The following is a 21,636-nucleotide window of genomic DNA, read 5'->3' as shown; positions in this document are numbered from 1 at the left end:
AGATACTAAGTGGTGACCAGTAAAGATGTGCTAATTGTGATGATTTGTGTCTCGGGATGTCTGCGAGTCTCCTCTGGCCTTCCTCCTCCCAGATGTGGAATTGCTAAATCTGTAGCCCCAAATCCCAGAGTATAAAGGCTCAACCTTCCTCTTTTTGTGCCATCACTCCCTTGAATCCCCTGTGGGGAGATGAGCAAGAGGCCTTTTTTTTTTTTAACATACTTAAACTCCCATCATTATGCAAGCTAAGAGTTTGGGAATTTTACCCATTTACTGAGATTTTCTTTCTTAGGTGTGGACATTTGGCATGTCTAGGATTGGGGTGTTAGAGAAGTGTGGCGTTCGCCCATAACTCAGAGGCTCTAGCAACTGCCCAACCTATCTCCCTGCAGCTCTCAGTCCCTACAGGCTGCTATACCTGAGCAACCGCATGCCTGCCGTGGCTCCCAGGTAAACAGGTGTCTCTGTGTGCTGGGATGCTGGAATCACTTTCCTGGCTCTTTCCATGCATGCAGACAGATAAATGTCTATTTCACTTAGTTTCTGAGCAAATTCTGAGATTCCAGGACCTAGAGAAAGCAAATGAAAAAAAGTAGAAAGTAGAAGCAGATGAAAATTGTTTTTAAAAGTAAAGGACATATCTTCACATTATTAGAGAAAATACTGATGTTTTCTGAGAAAATGCAAGGAGACAATTTCTTTTTGTGATATTTGTTAAGTTTTTGTACTTAGAGGGTAACTCACTGAATCTAGCCTCAGGAGGATTTATTTTCAGACCTCAAGCCGGGTCTGTCTGCTGTTCAGTAATCTTGCCACTGGATGGCGCAATTTTCACATTTAATTGCATGCACAGCCTTCCTAAAACCAGGCTCTCTCAGACTTTAAATGGGGATCTTATAGATAGCTACTCTATATAGCTGTTTTATGATGCTTCTTCCACAAAGTTGTAATTAACAACACTAATTCCTAGAAGATGGGAAAGGCAAAAGATAACAGAACAAAAATTGAAATATGTACCAGGCACATGGGCTTTTACTGAAAAGACAGGAACAGCTACTAACTAACACTAAAATTTCTGCAGCAATGTTTCTTCCTTTGTTAGAAGAAACAGGCATAGAACCCATGTCTCCTCAGCAGCTTTTCTACTCTGATACCCTGTCTGCCTAGTAAAACTGTCCAGTTTTAGAGCTGTTTTAACTGCTGCTGTGGAGAGGATTAGAGAGCCAAGATGCTTTACGCTTTTTGAAGTTATTTAACAGTTAACAATTTTGGCTCACGTTAAGCTAAACATCTACATTTTCAGTGCTTTATAGTGAGGATTTGCTTTAACAATAAGTAACCAGATATCTGATCCATATCTCATTCACCAAATTTTAAATAGCCTCTTTACTTAACTGTAATGAGAAAATCAGCTCCAAGTTATCAGCTAAGTGTTTTGACTCAAAAAGCCTGGCCTTCAATAACCAGTAGCTTTCAACTCACCTTTCTATTTAAATATTTGATTAGAGAACTCTATTTTTTTTTTTTTTTTTGCGGTACGCGGGCCTCTCACTGTTGTGGCCTCCCCTGTTGCGGAGCACAGGCTCCGGACGCGCAGGCTCAGCGGCCACGGCTCACAGGCCCAGCCACGGCTCACAGATCCCAACCACTGTGCCACCAGGGAAGCTATCTTTTGAGAAGGGAAAATTACTGCATTTATTAGGCCAAACACGCATGGGGATATGTGTCTCAGGAGACAGCTGCTAGGTTAACACCACAACAACATGTGGAAGAAGAAATGGAAGGCAGTGAATTATTAAATAGAAGTCAATAAAACGAGGGATTTGGGTTTTAAGAAATGTTTGAAGTACTACCTCAGAACTGATGGGGCCAGATTCTGAGGACATCAGGCTACTGGGTAGAACGACTTGCTCTCTTGGAAACGTATCCTATCTATAGCTTTCTTGATAAACTATGAAAATTAGTGGACACCACAGGCCACCAAGCTAAAAGTCAATTATATTCTGGGGCCTAGGTTACCTGTCTGACCAAAACTAAACAGTGAATCCCTGGCTAAAAAGGCCAAGAGAGATGAAGGTCAGAAAGGTGAGGGCGCGGGCGGGAGTGTTGGGCAGGAGGGAGCGGGAAGAGCTGCTGCCCACAACTCTAACTGGTCTTGTGACCTTAAAAGGAAAGTAACTAGGAAAAGACTCAATACGCAATGTGGTGACTCAGAGTAGCAGGAAGCCTGCAGTGCAACTTGGAGGCCCAGATTCTTGTCCTGGTTCTGTTCCTCCTTGCCAGTCACTAGTCTTTCAGGTTTTTGCTTCCTTTTCTATAAAACAAGACTTCAGTGATCCACAAGGTCCTTTTTGCAGCCCTAAGGGTCTATAATTTGCCTGCCTATACAGAAGCTAAAGGCTTTTGAAAATTCCTTCCAAGCCATAGATTAGAGGACAAAGATTAAGAGCAGCAAGGCTCTGGATCCACCAGCCTCAACATCAACATCACCTGGGCACTTGTAAGAAGCGCAAATTCTCAGTCCTCATCCCAGACCTACTGAACCAGATACTCGGGGGCGGGAGCGAGCACCTGTGCTTTAACACACCCTCCAGGTGGTTCTGATGCAGGTTCAAATTTGAGAACCACTGGCTAACACATGGGTTTAAAGTTGGGCAGATCTTTGCACAGCAAAGGAAACCACTGACAAAACGAAAAGACAACCTACTGAATAGGAGAAAATATTTGCTAATCATATGACTGATAAGGGTTTAGTTAAATTTGGGCAGATTTCAGTTCGAGCCCCAGTTCCATCACTTACTAGCTCAAGTAACCTTAAACAAGTGCCATAACTTCTTTCAACCTCAGTGCCCTCATTTTTGAAAAATGGGAATAATAATACATTCCTTAAAGGGAGACTGTGAGGACGAAATAACACATTTTCAGTACCAAGTCCATGGCACATAGAATTGTTCTGTTGATGGGAGTTACTATTACCCAATTATTTGAAAGTTTATCTTTCAAGGGCTTCATCATTAAGGACTGATTTCAGTACTGTTTTCATAATGATAATAAAATAGCAATTATTTATAAAATAGCAACAATAGCAGCTCCGCTGCGTTCTCACTTGACTTCCCTTTTTCTCGTGTGTTTGTTTCACTTCCCACATGCCTCTCATGCTCTCATGCCCACTGTCTCCCGGTCCCTTTTTCTTCATCTTACCTTTTACCTTGCACTCTTCTATCTGAGTCACCACCCCTGTGTCATTCTCCTTTTCTGCTGGCCACTTATAGATGTACAAATTTGTGTGAGAAGAGCCCGCATCCAGCACAATCCCAAACTGAGGGCAAAACAAACCAAGAACTTATCAGCATTACATCATTCTTCTCTGTATTCAGCTTGCAACAGAAAGGAGACAAAGACATGGGTTTTCAAAAACACAGAGGAGAAAGTATTTTAATTCATAGTGGGGGTAGGTTGGGGTGGAGTGAGTGCCTGGAGTTGTGCTGATCATAAGATCTACCAGGACACCAATCCCTCTAGAACTATGGCTCTCAGTGCTGGTTGCACATTAGAAATATCCAGGCCTTAGCCAAGGTAGGGCCCAAGCACCCGTATTATTAGAAGCTTCTCAGGTGATTCTAAATTGGAGGCAAGATTCAGAACCATATACTGAAGCAGCCGGGACAATATAGAGGGAGTAGAAAGCCATCAATCTAGCAGTTCCCAAACCTGTATGCACATTGGAATCATATTAGAATCATCTGAAGAGCTTCAAAGGCTACTGATGCCCATGTCTGACCCCCAGATTTGTGATTTAACTGGCCTGGTATGTGGCCTGTACTCTGGAAAAGAGACATGGAAAATACTAAGTGTGCTTGTTTTTAATTACAAATATAAGTTGTATTCAATAAATTTTAAAAGATTTGTACTTTAACTTCATGCTTTTGGCTCTTAAGCATAGAAGGCAATGAATGGAAGAATAAAGTAAGAAAGAAGGTGGAGGAGGAAAGGTAAAAAGACAATATGAGAAAGAACTAGGTGGTCAGAAGAGAAAGGAGAAGAACAAAGTCACCACATCACATTTCATGAGGGCATGACGTGCACCAGCCAAGTGTTGTGAGGAGTATTTTATAAGAATTATCGGACTTAACTGCTAGACCAGTACTAGAAGGTACATACTGTTTTCATCCCCGCTATACAGATGAGAAACTAAAGTCCAAAGAGGTTAAGTAATTTAGTCAAGATACAAAGTGATTAGGTGACGGAGCCTGGTTTTCGATCAGAGTCAGGCCTTTAAGTGGGGCACCAATTTGAAAACTATAGTCTGGACCTTGCTCCTCTGTTCCTCTGTATAAGGAGCACAAGGTCTTGGGTCTGACTCTGATCCAAATCCAGGCTCCATCACTTTGCCCGAAGCAAGCATGCGGGCCCTTTTCTTTACGGGGGCATAAAGCTGATTACCACAGGGAAGCCCCGCTGTGCAGAAGGAGGCAGAGAATACTGCAGATGTTATGCAAGCTCAAGGATGCTCACACAGCAGCACAGTGATACTCCCTGGGGTGAAATGGAAGAAAACTTGACAGCTCAACAAGCTCTACGTTTAGCTATCCGCAGTGGTCCAGGGAGTTGAATTCTAATTCTTGTCTTCTTTTCTCCCTGGAGTTTTTAGGTTCTTCCCAGGTGATAAGACAATATGAGGGGATAGATGTAAAACAACTGCTGACTTAAGCATTATCAAGTGGCAGATCGCACTGTGAGAGCCACAGCTCAGACGAGCAGCAAGGAACGAAGCTGCACAGACTCCTCAGCAACTAGGCTTGCAGTGAGATCAAACCAAGAACGGGCTTAGGCGGTGACCTTTGTGAGCAGACAGGGGTCTAACTGAGGTCTGGGGCCTTTGAACCTGTGGGAAACCTCTCAGGGTGGAGCAAGAGCCTCAGGTGTTACGCGGCAGAAAATCCTGCTGTTCCCTAGCAGGGTCCCTGAATTCTTCCTGTCAGAAGATGTTCTAACCACAGAAGTATATGATAAAGGAGAGCGAGGCAGCAGCAGCAAGAAGCCTTTATCTGGAATCAGGATGTTCTATTCTGTCTACTATGTTGACATGAAAGATACTCTTCCAGTAGAGCAAAGGAACCAGCCTTGCTCCTATCAGCCTGTTTCTCTAAGGCCTTACACAGTGAGGTGGTTGAGAAAGGAAAACTTTTACTACATTTCATTTGGCAAGTGCTTGAGAAGGGCGGGTAGAGCATTGACACAGGAATTGAGGGCATTTCCTGCTGTATACAGCAGCCTGGAATGCTAACCTGTTGAACTGGAACAAATGTTTTTTGTCTTCCAAATGAATTGCAAATAAAAATTTGGCATCGCTTGCTGCCTTTAGGGAAAGATAAAGCTTGATTGTCTGAAAATTCTCTGTTTGAACATTCGGGGAGTTTGCCTTTCATTGTCACAAACCTACAAGCATATTCACTTGTTTTTCATAGCTGGCCCATTTTAGAGCTAGAAGTTCATTTCATCCAATCCTCTTATTTTATAGTAGAAAACTGGGTCCAGAGCAGTTTGACTTGCTGAATGGGTAGTAAAGATAGTTATACCTCACCTGATCCATCTAGAGCCCCAGGAGCCACCAGCTTTTGCTCTCTTTCCCCACATAAGCATTTTCCAAAGCATGTTCCAGAGAGCACTAAGCCTGCAGGGACCTGAGTGAAGAAAGTTTCCCAGAAGTCTGGGGAATGCTGCATGCTCTCTCCCCATCCTGGGCTCACGAACCCACTAGGTAGTGACTGCTTCAGAGAATTCTGACAGTGGAGAAACCCGCCTAACCTAGTTTAAACCAGCATCCCCCGGACTCAGCAACAACAGAATTCTGTTTTAAATAAAAACTCCATCCTATAGAAATGTTTTGTGAAATGCTGTGCCTTGTCGTGCTATTACTCGTACCCAATGTTTCTCTGTAGCTCATATTTAAAACATTTCTAAAACCCCTATAAGTATGTCCTTCACATCAAAGAAAAATCAAAGATTTGAGTAGTGAGGAAGAGATCTGACATCTCCTTAATATTATTATTTCAATATGACTTTCTCTTTTAAGAGTACTATAAATTTATTAAGTAACATCTAGAAAATGAAAGGAAAAGGGGAAAAAAGACATTAAAGATTTCACCAACTAGCCCCAATATTCATTTACAGCATTATTTACAATAGCCGTGTCGTGGAAGCAACCTAAATGTCCATCGACAGACGAATGGATAAGGAAGATGTGGTACATATATACAATGGAATATTACTCAGCCATAAAAAGGAACAAAATTGGGTCATTTGTAGAGATGTGGGTGAACCTGTCATACAGAGTGAAGTAAGTCAGAAAGAGAAAAACCAATGTCATATATTAACACATATACGTGGAATCTAAAAAAGTGGTACAGATGAACCGATTTGCAAGGCAGAAATAGAGACACAGATGTAGAGAACAAACGTATGGACACCAAGCAGGAAAAGGAGTGGGGGGGCATGAATTGGGAGATTGGGATTGACATATATACACTAATATGTATAAAATAGATAACTAATGAGAACCTGCTGTATAGCACAAGGAACTCCACTGTACAGTAGAAACTAACACAACATTGTAAAACAACTATACCCCGATAAAAAAAATAAAATTAAGGAAAAAAAAGATTTCACCAACTAGACATCACTGTTCTTTTTATTTATTTCCTTCTGGTCTTTTTTAATGCATGGCAATTTTTATATAGTTGCAATCATACTGTGTATAAACTTCATCTTAAGCTAGTTTTTGATCATACACATGATTTTATCAACCATAACTGATCTTCATGAGCTATGCTGAGTGAACAGAAGCAGTGGTCTAGAAAGAGGGTCAACAGAAATGACCTTGCTTGGGTCATGAGACACCAGTGTGCCTTGGTGAAGATCTGGAGATGTGGGTAGCAACAGAGCCCGAGCTCAGGGAGACTGGAGGCCATGTGGAAGTGGGGCAGATCCTGTCTTTGGATGGAAATAATTCTACCTGTGCAAATGTCACAGGTCCAGGCTTCTGAGTAAGTCTCCTTCAATGTGAAAAGAAAGAGAAAATTGGAACAGTAGATGATGTACTTCTACTCCTGACTCAGCAGAAGTGGGATGTTCAACCCTCTCCTCATTCAGAAAACACCCACCCTCACACTAGCGTACTCTCAGTTCCCCACTGGCCATGAGGTTTCTGTTCCAGAGACTTTGCCCAGAAAGCCCTTCACCTGAGATCCCAGCTTTCCCTGACCTTCTCAGATCTGAGTCTATCTTCCTAATCCATGTCTTAGACAACCTGTATTTTCCCTCTAAAGACAGCACTTGCCACAATGTGTAATTACATATTTACGTAGCTATTTGATTAATGTCTGTCTTCCCTATTAGATCCTAAGCTATATTAGGGCAGGTCTGTGTTGCATACTGTGGTATATCCAGCATCTACAATGGTAGATCCTATTATATGTTAGGTACAAAGAAGGAATTCAACAGACAACTGTTGCTCAAAACACATGAATGAATAAGGCGAGTTAGAACTATATAGTCCCTAAACTCCTTCCAGTCCTAAAAGATGTTAATATACACAGTCTAATATAAAGTAGTGCCATGGGGCTGAGTTCCACCCCTTCCCTGCAACAAAAACACCAGAAGCCAGGTAACATGGGCAACGGTGTGAATTAACTTCTTTTGGTCTCTTCAGACATACTGGTCCTTTAGAATCTTTCTTAAAAGTCCCTGTAGCTTTTTTTTTTTTTTTTTAATCAAATTTATACACATCAGTGTATACACGTCAATCCCAATCGCCCAGTTCATCACACCACCATCCCCACCCCCTGTGGCGGCTTTCCCCGCTTGGTGTCCATGCGTTTGTTCTCTACATCTGTGTCTCAAATTCCGCCCTGCAAACCAGTTCATCTCTACCACTTTTCTAAGTTCCACATACGTGCGTTAATATACGATAATTGTTTTGCTCTTTCTGACTTACTTCACTCTCTATGACAGTCTCTAGATCCATCCACGTCTCAACAAATGACCCAATTTCATGCCTTTTTATGGCTGAGAAGTATTCCATTGTATATATGTACCACATCTTCTTTATCCATTCGTCTGTCGATGGGCATTTAGGTTGCTTCCATGACCTGGCTATTGTAAATAGTGCTGCAATGAACACTGGGGTGCGTGTGTCTTTTTGAATTATGGTTTTCTCTGGGTATATGCCCAGTAGTGGGATTGCTGGATCATATGGTAATTCTATTTTTAGTTTTTTAAGGAACCTCCATACTGTTCTCCATAGTGGCTGTATCCATTTACATTCCCACCAACAGTGCAAGAGGGTTCCCTTTTCTGCACACCCTCTCCAGCATTTGTTGTTTATAGATTTTCTGATGATGCCCATTCTAACTGGTGTGAGGTGATAACTCATTGTGGTTTTGATTTGCATTTCTCCAGTAATTAGTGATGTTGAGTAGCTTTTCATGTGCTTCTTGGCCAGCATATTTCTTCGGTGATCTCTTGGTTATTTAGTAACGTATGGTTTAGCCTCCATGTGTTTGTGTTTTTTACATTTTTTTCCCTGTAATTCATTTCTAATCTCATAGCATTGTGGTCAGAAAAGGTGCTTGATATGATTTCAGTTTTCTTAAATTTACTGAGGCTTGATTTGTTACCCACAATGTGATCTATCCTGGAGAACGTTCCGTGCACACCTGAGAAGAAAGTGTAATCTGCTGTTTTCAGATGGAATGTCCTATAAATATCATTTAAATCTATCTGGTCTATTGTGTCATTTAAATCTTCTGTTTCCTTATTTATTTTCATTTTGGATGATCTGTCCATTGGTGTAAGTGAGGTGTTAAAGTCCCCCACTATTATTGTGTTACTGTCAATTTCCCCTTTTATAGCTGTTAGCATTTGCCTTATTTATTGAGGTGCTCCTATGTTGGATGCATATATATTTATAATTGTTATATCTTCCTCTTGGATTGATCCCTTGATCATTATGTAGTGTCCTTCCTTGTCTCTTGTAACATTTTCTTTTAGAGTTCAGGTAGTGTTTTGGTTTATTAGTGTTGTCACAGTGACAGGAACACCCAGAGTAGGAAGAGGAACCCCTACTAGAATCTTTTTCTTACCATTCCCTTCCCCTGGGGCGCAGAGCCTCTAGGCTTTTACTTTCCCCCTACTTCCAGGCCTTTTCTTTCCCTCTACTTCCAGGCCTTTCCTTGGCCCTTAGCATGCTAGGATGTGGCCAGGAATCAGAAACGGATCCTTTTTCCAGCACTAGCTGTGTGCTGCATTCATGGAAAGTGGGAAGCTATACACAGGTATCCATCTTGGGTACCAAGATTACCAGTTCCCATTCAGGATGGCTCCCCACATCTGGCACGGCCACCATGAGTTCTAGGAGCCAACAGGGCTTCCTCCTCAGAACAGTGCTTGGGCAATCTTCCTCCCTGTGGCCTTGATCTTGGGAAAAGAACCCTCTCCTCCCTCACTTGGGGGAGTTCCCGAGGCAGAAGGGCCACTGGCATGGCCCATTATAGCAGTGGAGGGCCGTCACCGCTGCTGCAGGAGGAAATCGAGTGAAGCTCCATCCATAGCATAGAAGACGTTAGCCGAGGGGGGGATAGTCAGCTCTCGCTCCCCTGGGAGCAGCTGCACTAGCTCATACTCTGAAGCCACCGCAGAATCATGATTGTTTTTCTTAAGGACATGACTGATGACACTTGGAGCCTTGTCCTGGCTTGTCACCAAGATGGTCTTGTAGACACTGCCGTCTTCCCCCAGCTCCGTCTGGACTTGGATGATGCGGTAATCAGAAGCCCGTGGCCCAGGCCCCCCTCCCCCATATCCAGCCCCCCTGGAGGCCCCTTCTGCACCCCCACTGAGTGGGGAGCCACAGGAGGCTGCGCAGCAGTGACCTCGAGAAGGCTTCAGGAAGGAAGTTGGGGGAGAGAGGTGGCTGGGGTCAGCGGGACTCTGCATGGCTGGAGTGCTTTCCAGGGCGGAGCAGAGATGAGACAGACGGCCACTTCATGTGCTGGGCCAGCCGGGTCAGCAGTGGAGCGGGGATTCCAGGCACCTCCTCTGCTACCACACTGGGACAGACCCAGGAGACAAGGGGTGTGGGACCTCCAACAGAACCCAGCACCTCTGTCCACTGCGAGATGACCAGCGTAGGCCGAAGCACCCGCAGGGCAGGAGGGTCACTGGTACTGGATGGCTCCACCTCACAGGACACTTGATGGCTCTGGGCCTCTGTCAGTGGCCGGAGCCCCTGTAGCCACCGCTGGATATCGGGGTCAGGTCGGAGGTCATAGCCACGACATTTGTTCTGGAGCTGCCTCAGCTCAGAAAGGACAGCAAACTCCTTCCTCCGCTTGTCAAAATTGATGTATCCATTCTCCAGCTCATCCTTGGAGGCTGTGTCCAGCATCACAAGGTCCTTCAAGAAGGTGCCAAGGTATGGGACCACACCCCCAGCCTGGGAGCGAGACCTCGGGGACTTCTTGGAATTTGGCTCCAGAGAAGGCTACAGCTTCACCTCCTGCAGGAGGAGCTCCCAGCTCTGGGAATAATTATCCTCCTCGGAGAAAATCTGGCAGAGGCTGGAAAAGACTCTGAGGCTGTCCCTGGCTGCTTCCTCCCAGGCTGCCCGAAGCCTGTGGATGGGGCTGGATTGCAGGGCCGACACCACAGCATACACTGAAGAGAAGTTTCAGAGCAGACGGCACTCCTCTGCCACACGGATCCACTTCTCCAGCATCCGGGCCCTCTGGGGTGGACGGAGTGGCTGTATGGTCACCTCCTCAGGCCCCTCTATGGTTGAGGTAGCCCCCAGGACAGAGCTGACCACTGCCCCTGCCACCTTGTTGAACTGTATGACAGGAGCCCGGACAGATGGGCAGAGGTGGGAATGTCCTGGCCGGTCTCTGTGACCCCACAGACCCCCCAGGCACTGAGAGGGGACCAGATAGAGAAATAGCTCCGCATCTAGCAGGGTCAGCTGTTTGGCCAAGTGGTCAGCGAGGAACACCAGGACATCCGTGGGGTCAGCAGGGGGATCGCCGGGGAGGGCCAGGGGCTTAGGAAGTTCGGGGGTCTGGGGGTCCACCCAGGACCGGAAGTTGCGGATGAGGTCAGCGCTGCCCCCCCAGCACCCTCCCCTGCTGCATACCCTGTCCGAAGCAAGAAGCTCTCAAGCCGGTCAATCTGACCCTTGACCTCAGAACCAAAATCTTCAGGGTGAGAGGCCAGCCAGGTTGACAGTACAGAGATGGCTACCGCTTTTGTCCTCTCTAGCTAATCAGTAGGATGAGATTCAAGGGCTTCCAGCCTGTCAGCCATAAGCCCTAGCAGGGCAGGCGTGGAGGTGAAGGCCCGGTGAGTAGCCAGGAAGGCTGCTGTGAAGGTCACGTTAGTCCTTGATGTCCAGGCATCCAGCAGGTGTCGGACCAGGGCCTCCAGAGTGCCAGCTCGGAGCCTCCGAGAGGAACGCGGGGGAGGCCTCAGGGCCAAGGGATCAACAGGCCGATACTGGCGACTTGTGACAGTAAAGGTGACACCATCCTCCTCCTCGTCCCAGACAGACACAGGGGCCTCGTCGTCTTCCTCCTCCTCCTCCTGCCCCCCGGCCACCTGTGCCCCCACCCTCTTCAGGGTCTCGACTCTGTAAGCTGCTCAGCACGACCCCCCCGGGGGGGCTCGTGTCCCAAAACAGCCGCAGGGGCCACGGGAGCATGGCCGCGTGAAGGAATCAGTGGGGTCGGGCCATGGGGGCGCCTGCTCAGGAGGGGTGGGGGCAGCACGGGTCCCGGGCCATTGTTCCCGTAGGTCTCCGGCCCCTGATCCTCTTGTAACATTCTTTATTTTAAAGTCTATTTTGTCTGATATGAGTATTGCTACTCCAGCTTTCTTTTGATTACCATTTGCATGCAATATCTTTGTCCATCCCCTCTCTTTCAGTCTGTATGTGTCCCTTGGTCTGAAGTGGGTCTCTTGTAGACAGCATATATATGGGTCTTGATTTTGTATCCATTCAGCAAGCCTGTATCTTTTGGTTGGAGCATTTAATCCATTCACGTTTAAGGTAATTATCGATATGTATGTTCCTATGACCATTTTCTTAATTGTTTTGGGTTTGTTTTTGTAGGTCCTTGTCTTCTCTTGTGTTTCCCACTTAGAGAAGGTCCTTTAGCATTTGTTGTAGAGCTGGTTTGGTGGTGCTGAATTCTCTTACCTTTTGCTTGTCTGTAAAGCTTTTGATTTCTGCATCGAATCTGAATGAGATCCTTGCCGGGTAGAGTAATCTTGGTTGCAGGTTCTTCCCTTTCATCACTTTAAGTATATCATGCCACTCCCTTCTGGCTTGTAGAGTTTCTGCTGAGAAATCAGCTGTTAACCTTATGGGAGTTTCCTTGTATGTTATTTGTCGTTTTTCCCTTGCTGCTTTCAATAATTTTTCTTTCTCTTTAATTTTTGCCAGTTTGATTACCATGTGTCTCAGCATGTTTCTCCTTAGGTTTACCCTGTATGGGACTCGCTGCACTTCCTGGACTTGGGTGGCTATTTCCGTTCCACGTTAGGGAAGTTTTCAACTATAATCTCTTCAAATATTTTCTCTGGCCCTTTCTCTTTTCTCCTTCTGGGACCCCTATAATGCAAATGTTGTTGCGTTTAATGTTGTCCCAGAGGTCTCTTAGGCTGTCTTCATTTCTTTTCATTCTTTTTTCTTTATTCTGTTCCACAGCAGTGAATTCCACCATTCTGTCTTCCAGGTCACTTATCCGTTCTTCTGCCTCAGTTATTCTGCTGTTGATTCCTTCTAGTGTATTTTTCATTTCAGTTATTGTATCGTTCATCTCTGTTTGTTTGTTCTTTAATTCTTCTAGGTCTTTGTTGAACATTTCTTGCATCTTCTTGGTCTTTGCCTCCATTCTTTTTCCAAGGTCCTGGATCATCTTCACTATCGTTATTCTGAATTCTTTTTCTGGAAGGTTGACAATCTCCACTTCATTTAGTTGTTTTTCTGGGGTTTTATCTTGTTCCTTCATCTGGCACATAGCCCTCTGCCTTTTCATCTTGTCTGTCTTTCTGTGAATGTGGTTTTTGCTCCACAGGCTGCAGGATTGTAGTTCTACTTGCTTCTGCTGCCTGCCCTCTGGTGTCCCTGTAGCTTTAACAGCAACTTCAGCAACCTCATCAGTCTGCCTCAGTTAGCCCTTTTGAATAAACAAAGCCTGTCCTTTTGAATGTGACTTTAGTACTCTATAAACAACTCAGGTCTCCATTAGCTACAGTGATGCTGGCAGGGCCTGGAAACAGAGACCATTTTCCTCCTTTCTTTTTTCTTCAGTTGGAGTTTCTAGACCTTTAATACAAACTTCAATTTTGTTGTTGTTTGTTGTTTTTATTTTTTTAATTGTGGTAAAATACACTGAATATAAATTTGACCATTTTTACTATTTTTAAGTGTACAGTGTAGCATTAAGTACTTTCAAATTGTTGTGTAACCATCACCACCACTCATCTCCAGTTGTTGTTTTTTTAAAGTCCACTGGAGTAAAAATAATATATTTTCCAAGAGTATTTGAGGTTGAAAATTGAGGTAAATTCTTCCAAATTCTCCATAAAAAGATAAAGTCACAAGCGCTCATCTAAGAACAGCACTTCAGTTCCCGGTGACAAAAGCAAATGCCTGGGGACAGGCCACTTTCCCTTAGCAGCAGTTGGAAATCCTGGGAGCACCCAGCTCAGTGACCACAACACACCAACAGCTAAGGGCCTTTCCTAGAACTCATCTCCCCCAAAGAAGTGTTGACAGCTGGTCTCCACTGAGGGCTTCTGATGTGCTGGGCACTCTGGTAAGTGAGTCAGTGGTATGATATTATTCCATTTAATCCTCACAACCATCCTCCAAGTAGGTACCATCTCCATGTAACACATAAGGAAACAGGTGTAGAGAGAATACACTTGCCCAAAGTCTCAGAGCTGGCAAATGGCAGATCTGGGATTGAAATCAAAGCTGTCTGGTCCCTGGCCAGCATTCCACAGAAGTGGCAGCTTTTAATTAAGGCACGTGGTTTGGGACTGGATCAGTTTGGTGCCTTCGAGAGAAACCTGCGGGGTTCTGTGTGTGCCAGAATGTACAATGTTTGTGCTAAAGGAATATCTGACAACTCGCTAACTGCCAGTGACAAACCAGCAATTAAGGAAGTGGTAAACCAAGCAGACCTCAACTCTACCTCCCCGCCAAGTCCACCAGGACAAAGGCACTTTCCCAGGGGACACAGGTACAGCTCATGATTCTTCAGTTCATTAAGCCCTGTTTGTTTGTTTCTGCAACGTGGTCATTGCGTATCTACATGGCAGTAGTTCCCAGACTTCAATGTCATGAGAACAGCCCAGGACGCCTGTTACCTGTGTAGATCCCCAGGTTCTACAACCTGGAGGTTTGAACTGGGTATGCTCTGGGAGTGAGAACGGGGAGCCAGCAACCACAGGGGAGCCTGAGGCAGAGGCTGACAGATCCTGCTGTCGGGCTAGTCCTTCTTCACACGCTCTTCACAGCCAAGGAGGCAGCAGTTTAACCTGTTCAGGATGCTCACTCTACTCGCTGAGTCAGCGAACTTCTATGAGGCAGCCACCCAAGTCAGAGGCTGTGCTGTCATAATTTAACATTTATTTTGTGACTATCTGGTTAATGATTATCTCCTCCACTAGACTATAACCTTCATGAGGGTCAGGACTTTGCCAGTCTTGCTCAGTGCTGTATCCCTAGGGCCTAAAGCAGAGTAGATGGTCAATGACTATTTATTAAATGAATAAATTGAGTGAAAGAGTATTAAAAAATAGGCAAAGACAAATGAAACCCAGTCCTTGTCCTCAATATGCTTACAAGCTGGGTAGCTGGGCAAGCAGACTCATCAGTACAATAAAGACTTCCTGTGTTTTGCCAGATGTGGCCCAGGCATGAGGCCACCACCTCCCCAGCAAGGCTGAACCCAGACTGGACCAGGCAGGAAGACGACAAGACTGGACCTTCAGGACTGGAGGGCTGACCAGAACTGGGCTAGAAGAGGGCAAGTCAGATGGGAAGAGGCAGGGAAAAAGATAAGTGGCGATTTGTCACCAGACAGATAGGCTACAAAGATGATAATGATAACACATGAGCTACCAACCACTGAGTACCTGCAATGAGCCAGCATCCTATTCCATACTTCACACTGCATTTACTTTATCCCACTTCATTCCTACAGTAATTTATGAGATATCAATTATCAGTTCTGTCTTACAAATGGAGAAACTGGGGCTCAGAGAAGTTATGTCCTGTGACTGTAAGAGCAGGGCTGAGGTTTAAACCCAGGCAGTATGAACCCATGGCCCATGTTGTGTCACACTCTGAGCAGACAATAATTATCCCTGCAGTAAGACAGGGATGAAGAATCAGAGGCAGTGGGTAGAGAGACAGCTGAAAGTCTTTCCATAGAGGGGCTTATGGCCACCACCCTCTTTAAACAGAAGCATGCAGACATTGTTCTCAACATTACATCCCAACGTGTTCCATCTTTATCCTAAAAGGTCCTCTAAATCTAATCACTAAGATCTGGTCAACCTAAGTGTCTCTCACATTATCTCCTTAATGCCTTAATTCCACAGACAATGTCTTAGTTCCAGGCTCAACTGCCTTGTCTACACAATGTCAGGAACATCCTAACTGGTCTTTCCTCCTCTAATCTGCTCTCCAGCCAAGAGGAATCTTGGAAACACCATCTGGGCATAACCTTCCTGTTTGAAACCTTCGAAGCAGTGGTTGGCAAGCATGACTGCTCATTAGAATCACCTGGGAAGCTTTTAAATCGCAGTGCCTGGGCTTCACCCCAAAGATTCTGATTTAATTGACCCAGAGTAGGGCCCAGACATGAGTATTTTTAAAAAGCTTCCCAGGTGCTTTTAATATGGAGCCAATCTTGAGCACTACTAGAGTTGAATGGATGAGACGTCCACTCCTGAGCTAGGCAAACTAAGCTCAGACTCAAGTCTCCTCTCCCACCATTCCTTCCTGCCCCATATTTAATATTCCAGCCATACTGAACTGCTGGTGATTCCCCAAGATCACTTGCTAATTTAGGCTGCCGCTCTGTAACACATGGTATGGTCTTTGTAAAGAACACGTCCTACCTCACCTCCTGGGAAACTCCTTAGTGTTCCTTATTACTTGGCCCCAAGGCTGCCGCCTCCATGAAGTCTTCATGTGACCAGGCACAATTGGTGACTCCTTCCTCTGGGCTGCCATAGCACTGTACCTACCTCTGTATTAATATGTCTCTATTGTTCTGAAACTGTTTGTACAAACGACTCTCTCCCCCCACAAAAAGCAATAGGTATAGTGATGCTTCACATACCTCTTGTGGCCACTTCACATGTCCTTGACCAACCTCTTACTCCAGCTCCACCTGTACCTTCTCATCTCTCTATTTCTTCTCAGGATCTTCTCTCCTACCACCTAGTAGGTCACCTGTGGTACCCACATAGCCCTTCTGACACGTGCAAAACTGGAAGTGCCCAGGAGTTAACAACCTCTGGGACGACCCTTGACCAACAGGGGATGAGAACCAGGAGATAAATCCCTAGGGTAGATCATTCTGAAGTGCTTTCTCCACGGCTCTTCAGAGGGTCCTAGTGGGATCAAGCCAGTGACATTGCTATAAAGATACACTTCAGATGCCAAAGACCTTGCTCCGTTTTTCCAGGCAAACACAATAACACAGAATCACGGCAGTCTTCAAGACAAACATCATGAATGATGGAAGGTCATCCACGACCACGAGTATTCACCGAGAACACAGAGCCTAAGTCTGTCGTGGGTTTTGCCTCCTAGGCAGTCTCCCTCTCCAGTGATGCAATAATGAACATATAAAAAGGTCAAATCAAGAAGGCAATCATGTACTTTTGGAGCTGGTAAACAAATAGCAAAACCAAGATGTCATGAGCCTTCAGTTGTGAGTGAAGTTTTGCCAGGAGAGCCAATAGCACTCAATATTAAAAGGCAAGAGACCATTGACAATGAGACAGTATCAGCCTTCTGTGCCGACAAAGGGACTGCTGTGCACAGCCCCACTGGGTTGAATCTGTGTGGCAAACGGATGCCAATGTAATATCCAGGCCTCTGCTATATAGCAAATGGTTTGGGTGGTTGGCAATAGTTTCAGAGGCCTGGCATATGCATCCATTTTTCCAGGCTCACAGTTTGGTATCTTCAAATGCAAAAAAATATATACTTCTGTATATGTATTCCAGGGCCTCCGTAGTCAAGTTAACTTCTGGATATGTCACTGCCCACATGTACGTATGCCTTCATTAGCATATTGGTCTCTTGGCCCTTGGAGATTTATTTATTATAATTCAAATGAAGGTTTAACATTGGTGTATTTGCAATACAAATTTAAACTTACCATATGTTTCTAAATTAATGGATTAAATAAAATGATGACCATATTACAAGGTATTAGTGAGCTATCCATGTCTCTGAAATTCTACTTTGATGAATTTGAAAGGAAGCAGAAATAAATCACAGCAGAGTTAATGACCCTAATTATTTTTAATGATACTAACTAGCTCTTCAAATGTGGAAATTTCACAAGAAGTCTGTTCATCCATTAATTCATTTCAAATTACTATATTTGATACATGTATGCGTTCTCTGGGGTCTTTTTTAAGTTGATTTTAAAATTGATTTATTTAATATTTTGGAGATGAGGAACAAGTCTTCTCCACAATCTTTGTCTCCCAAAGTGCTTTATACAGAGCTGTCTAATAAATTTTATAACTTTGGTGATAGTGATAATAACAGAGTAAGGGGACTTCCCTTGTGGCGCAGTGGTTAAGAATCCGCCTGCCAACACAGGGGACATGGGTTTGAGCCCTGATCCCGGATGATCCCACATTCTGTGGAGCAACTAAGCCCGTGTGCCACAACTACTGAGCCTGTATTCTAGAACCCGCGCGCCACAACTACTGAGCCTGACTGCCACAACTACTGAAGCCCACGTGCCTAGAGCCCATGCTCCACAACAAGAGAAGCCACCACTATGAGAAGCCCGCGCACCGCAACTAAGAGTAGCCCCCACTCACCACAACTAGAGAAAGCCTGCGTGCAGCAATGAAGACCCAACACAGCCAAAAAATAAATAAATAAAATAATAATGGAGTAAAAAGAACAAAGAATGCAGTGTTCAATAAACAAAGAGTTCACTGTTTCCACAATGAAACAGTGAGTAAGAAGCAGAGATAGCACTAGATCGTAGAATACCAGCACAGTATATCACAGATCTGGATGTGGTGAATAAAAGCATTTGTCTCTATTAGAATATTGATGTAATCAATTTGCTGAACAATCAAAGACAATCATCTTCCCACCACTAATTGATTCAAGGCATTCTTTCCTTCAGCATGAGCATCCGCTGCCATCTTACTTGCCTGGTCCCACGGAGACTGACTTGCTCCTGGGCTTCCAGAGCCGCAACTTCTACTGTATGCTCTGACTTACCATAACCTCATTTTCCCTCTGCCCCACCCAGGGCCCCTCAAACACATGTGCGTGCACACACACACACACACACACACACACACACACTCAGGGGTTTGAGTTACCTTAACATTTTCTGGCAGTGGTTTGTTCTGGGTCAGCCCCAGAGCGAGCAGTGCTACCACAGCGATGACACAGGAGAAGCCGAGGATGCCCAGTATGTTTTTAGAGCAAAATATCTTCACTTCAGACTCTAAAAACAAAAGAAGAATAGAAAATATCAACAAGAAATCAATAGACATTGATTTTCTTCCCCTTTCTATATGGCCTTGTGCTGGCTTTCTGGAGACAGCAAAGATAGATAAAAGCTGATCTTTATCCATGAGGCACTTGCAAAGTAACTGGGAAATAATACAAGAACAAAAGGATTTGTCTGTGCTGTGACAAGGGCCAAAACTGAGTTAGTGGCTATGGTAAGGAGAATGGGCAGAATTAGATCGGTGATCAGATATGGGATGAGGAGAAGGAAAAATCCCAAACTCGCAGCTTGTTTAATAGGTCATGTAGGTCTATCAAGGTTCAAGTAACAAAGAAAGCAAGGATAGCCCTCCTCATTTCTAAAATCTACCGGAAAATGAGCATGATATTAAAAAGTATTCAGAGTGTATCGTCGAACATCGTAGTCCCTCTACTCCATGACATTTCCTGGCTTGACACATTCCTTCACTTCAACCACACTTATATGTTAAGTAATTGGTAACAGCGTAGGGGCTGTGGAGTTTTGAACATTTCATCATTCACATTATCTTGTCTATCCTGTTCATACTCTTACCATCATGGGACATAAAAAAGTTCCAGAAGGAGAATTCTATAAAAGGCAAATTTACTTTGATCAGGATAAATAGAGCCTACAGCAGAGGTGAATAGGAAATGGAATGGTTACACCATTCCCTCCATTCTCATCCTTCCTCTCTCAGCTTCCCAAGCTATCTCCAAGCCTTTTTCTTAGGCTTTGGGGAAGAAAGATAGGATCAAGTAATAAAAAAGGATGTGGAAATGAGATGGGCTCTCCAAAATAGTTTTCACTTCTCTAAGGACAGGGGAAGGGATTAAAGCAACTGAAAGAGGAACCTGCATCCCCTCCTCCTCTTTCCCTCTTTCTCAGCAGCTGTGGCTGCACCAACACAGGAGCTCCCCTTCGAGCTTGTGAGCACAGGTTGGACTTAATCCAAAGGACTGGAACTGCCTGGGTCTCCAGTCTGCATCCATCTCTAGAATCTTGGACCAGTTTGTACCCATCAGACCGAACAGTACAAAACTTAGGAGAAAAAGTTTTATCAACACCATTATCTATTGCTTCCAAACAAGGGAATCATAAATGAAATATACAGCACTTCCCCCCTTCTCGCTTCCCAAAAGAACCTCAGTTTTGTTCAGATGCCTGCCACTCCCCCAAGCAGCCCATACACTTCTTAGAAAGGAGCTGACTGTTCTGCATAATCTCATTCCCTCTCCAGTGATTGGTTCAACAGTGGGCATACACTCTCAAAATGGGCTGTGAGACCCTGGAGGAAGTCTGCTGGGGCAAGCCTAGGAAAAGAAAGGAAGCATTCTCTCTTCTTCCTCAGACACTGTCCAGCCAAGGATGGCTGAGCAGAGAGATGGAAAGAACTTGAGTTCTTAAAGCATTTTGAGCTGCTAAAACAGCTAACCCTGATCTGATCCTCCCATGAGACTTACGCTTTGATCCAATTAGAGTCATGATTTAAAGACCTTGAAGCCAAAACATCCTGGTGTGGCAGAAACGTCCTTTTTGCTGCCAGGGCTCTGGAATTTGGAAAAGAGCCCCCTAAGTACTGCCTACCTACCTGAGTACTACCTACCTCACTTCCCGAACTTGTGATATTGACAAACACAGCTTACAACAAGCACGTTTTAGACGAAACATTACATATCTAATACCTGAGGGTTGCACACTGCAGCAATGTTTCTACTATAATAGAACTTTGAATGCTTTCCTCCTTCAAACTGTCCAAAAGGTCTACCTAGTCATTTCCGTAAATATAACAATTTTGATTATATCATTTTCCTTCCATTCATTCAGGCACTAATCTTAGTAGCCAATGAAAATGACCAACAAGGTCCCTGATCTTTGGAGTTCACATCTAGTTGGGGAGATAGATGAACCAGAAAAGAAGTATGCAAATAAGTGACTTCAGGTCATGAAAAGTGTTGAGGAGAAATTAAAACCAAGGAATGTTACAGAGTGACTTGCAGCAGAGTTGGGTTGGGGAGATCAGACTGAGGGTCAGGAAAGGCTCTCTGAGAAGGTGATGTTTGAGCTTAGACCTGGATGATGAGAAAACAACAGCTATGAGAAGGAGAAAGAACATTCCAGGAAGAGGAAGTATCAACTGCAAAAGCCCTGAGGTGGGAAATAGATTGATGTGACTCTAGTTGTTTCTTCCTTTTCTTAATGAGAATATTTACTAACTCATGATTATCACTGAACAGTTGAAAGTGTACTTTTCCAGGGAACCCACCTATACTGTTGGTGGGAATGTAAGTTGGTGCAGCCACTATGGAAAACACTACGGAGGTTCCTCAGAAAACTAAAAATAGAGTTGCCATATGATCCAGCAATCCCACTGCTGGCATATAACCACACAAAACTAAAACTATAATTCAAAAAGATACATGCAATCAAGACAGTATGGTACTGGCACAAAAACAGAAATATAGATCAATGGAACAGGATAGAAAGCCCAGAAGTAAACCCACACACATATGGTCACCTTATCTTTGACAAAGGAGGCGAGAATATACAATGGAAAAAAGACAGCCTCTTCAATAAGTGGTGCTGGGAAAACTGGACAGCTACATGTAAAAGAATGAAATTAGAACACTTCCTAACATCATACACAAAAATAAACTCAAGATGGATTAAAGACCTAAATGTAAGGCCAGACACTATAAAACTCTTAGAGGAAAACATAGGCAGAAAACTCTATGACATAAATCACAGCAAGATCCTTTTTGACCCACCTCTTAGAGTAATGGAAATAAAAACAAAAACAAACAAATGGGACCTAATGAAA

At 44.3% G+C, this 21,636-nt stretch overlaps 1 protein-coding gene and 1 pseudogene across 10 annotated transcripts in view; both read right to left on the bottom strand.

The window, feature by feature from the left end:
- Window positions 1-21,636, bottom strand: part of ENTPD1 (ectonucleoside triphosphate diphosphohydrolase 1) — a 106,452-nt gene that overhangs the window by 11,847 nt on the left and 72,969 nt on the right. For 7 of the 10 annotated variants that reach the window (XM_024750673.1, XM_024750677.1, XM_024750671.1 and 4 more), the window contains 3 exons: window positions 18,664-18,791; window positions 3,202-3,319; window positions 419-569 (listed from right to left, as the gene is read on the bottom strand). In XM_024750673.1, the coding sequence (XP_024606441.1) occupies window positions 419-507 (89 nt within the window). In that variant the 5' untranslated portion in view covers window positions 508-569; window positions 3,202-3,319; window positions 18,664-18,791. Of the gene's footprint in view, window positions 1-418; window positions 570-3,201; window positions 3,320-18,663; window positions 18,792-21,636 lie in introns of those variants that run through there. The other 3 variants (XM_024750679.1, XM_024750676.1, XM_024750678.1) reach the window with 2 other exon arrangements.
- Window positions 8,993-11,917, bottom strand: LOC112403282 (ral guanine nucleotide dissociation stimulator-like 2; annotated as a pseudogene).

The sequence above is a fragment of the Neophocaena asiaeorientalis genome, unplaced genomic scaffold (assembly GCF_003031525.2).
Source record: "Neophocaena asiaeorientalis asiaeorientalis breed wild unplaced genomic scaffold, Neophocaena_asiaeorientalis_V1.1 scaffold807, whole genome shotgun sequence".
NCBI classification, from domain to species: Eukaryota; Metazoa; Chordata; class Mammalia; order Artiodactyla; family Phocoenidae; genus Neophocaena; species Neophocaena asiaeorientalis.
Note: the sequence above shows the minus strand (reverse complement) of the source record. Positions and strands in the feature narration are given on the sequence as shown.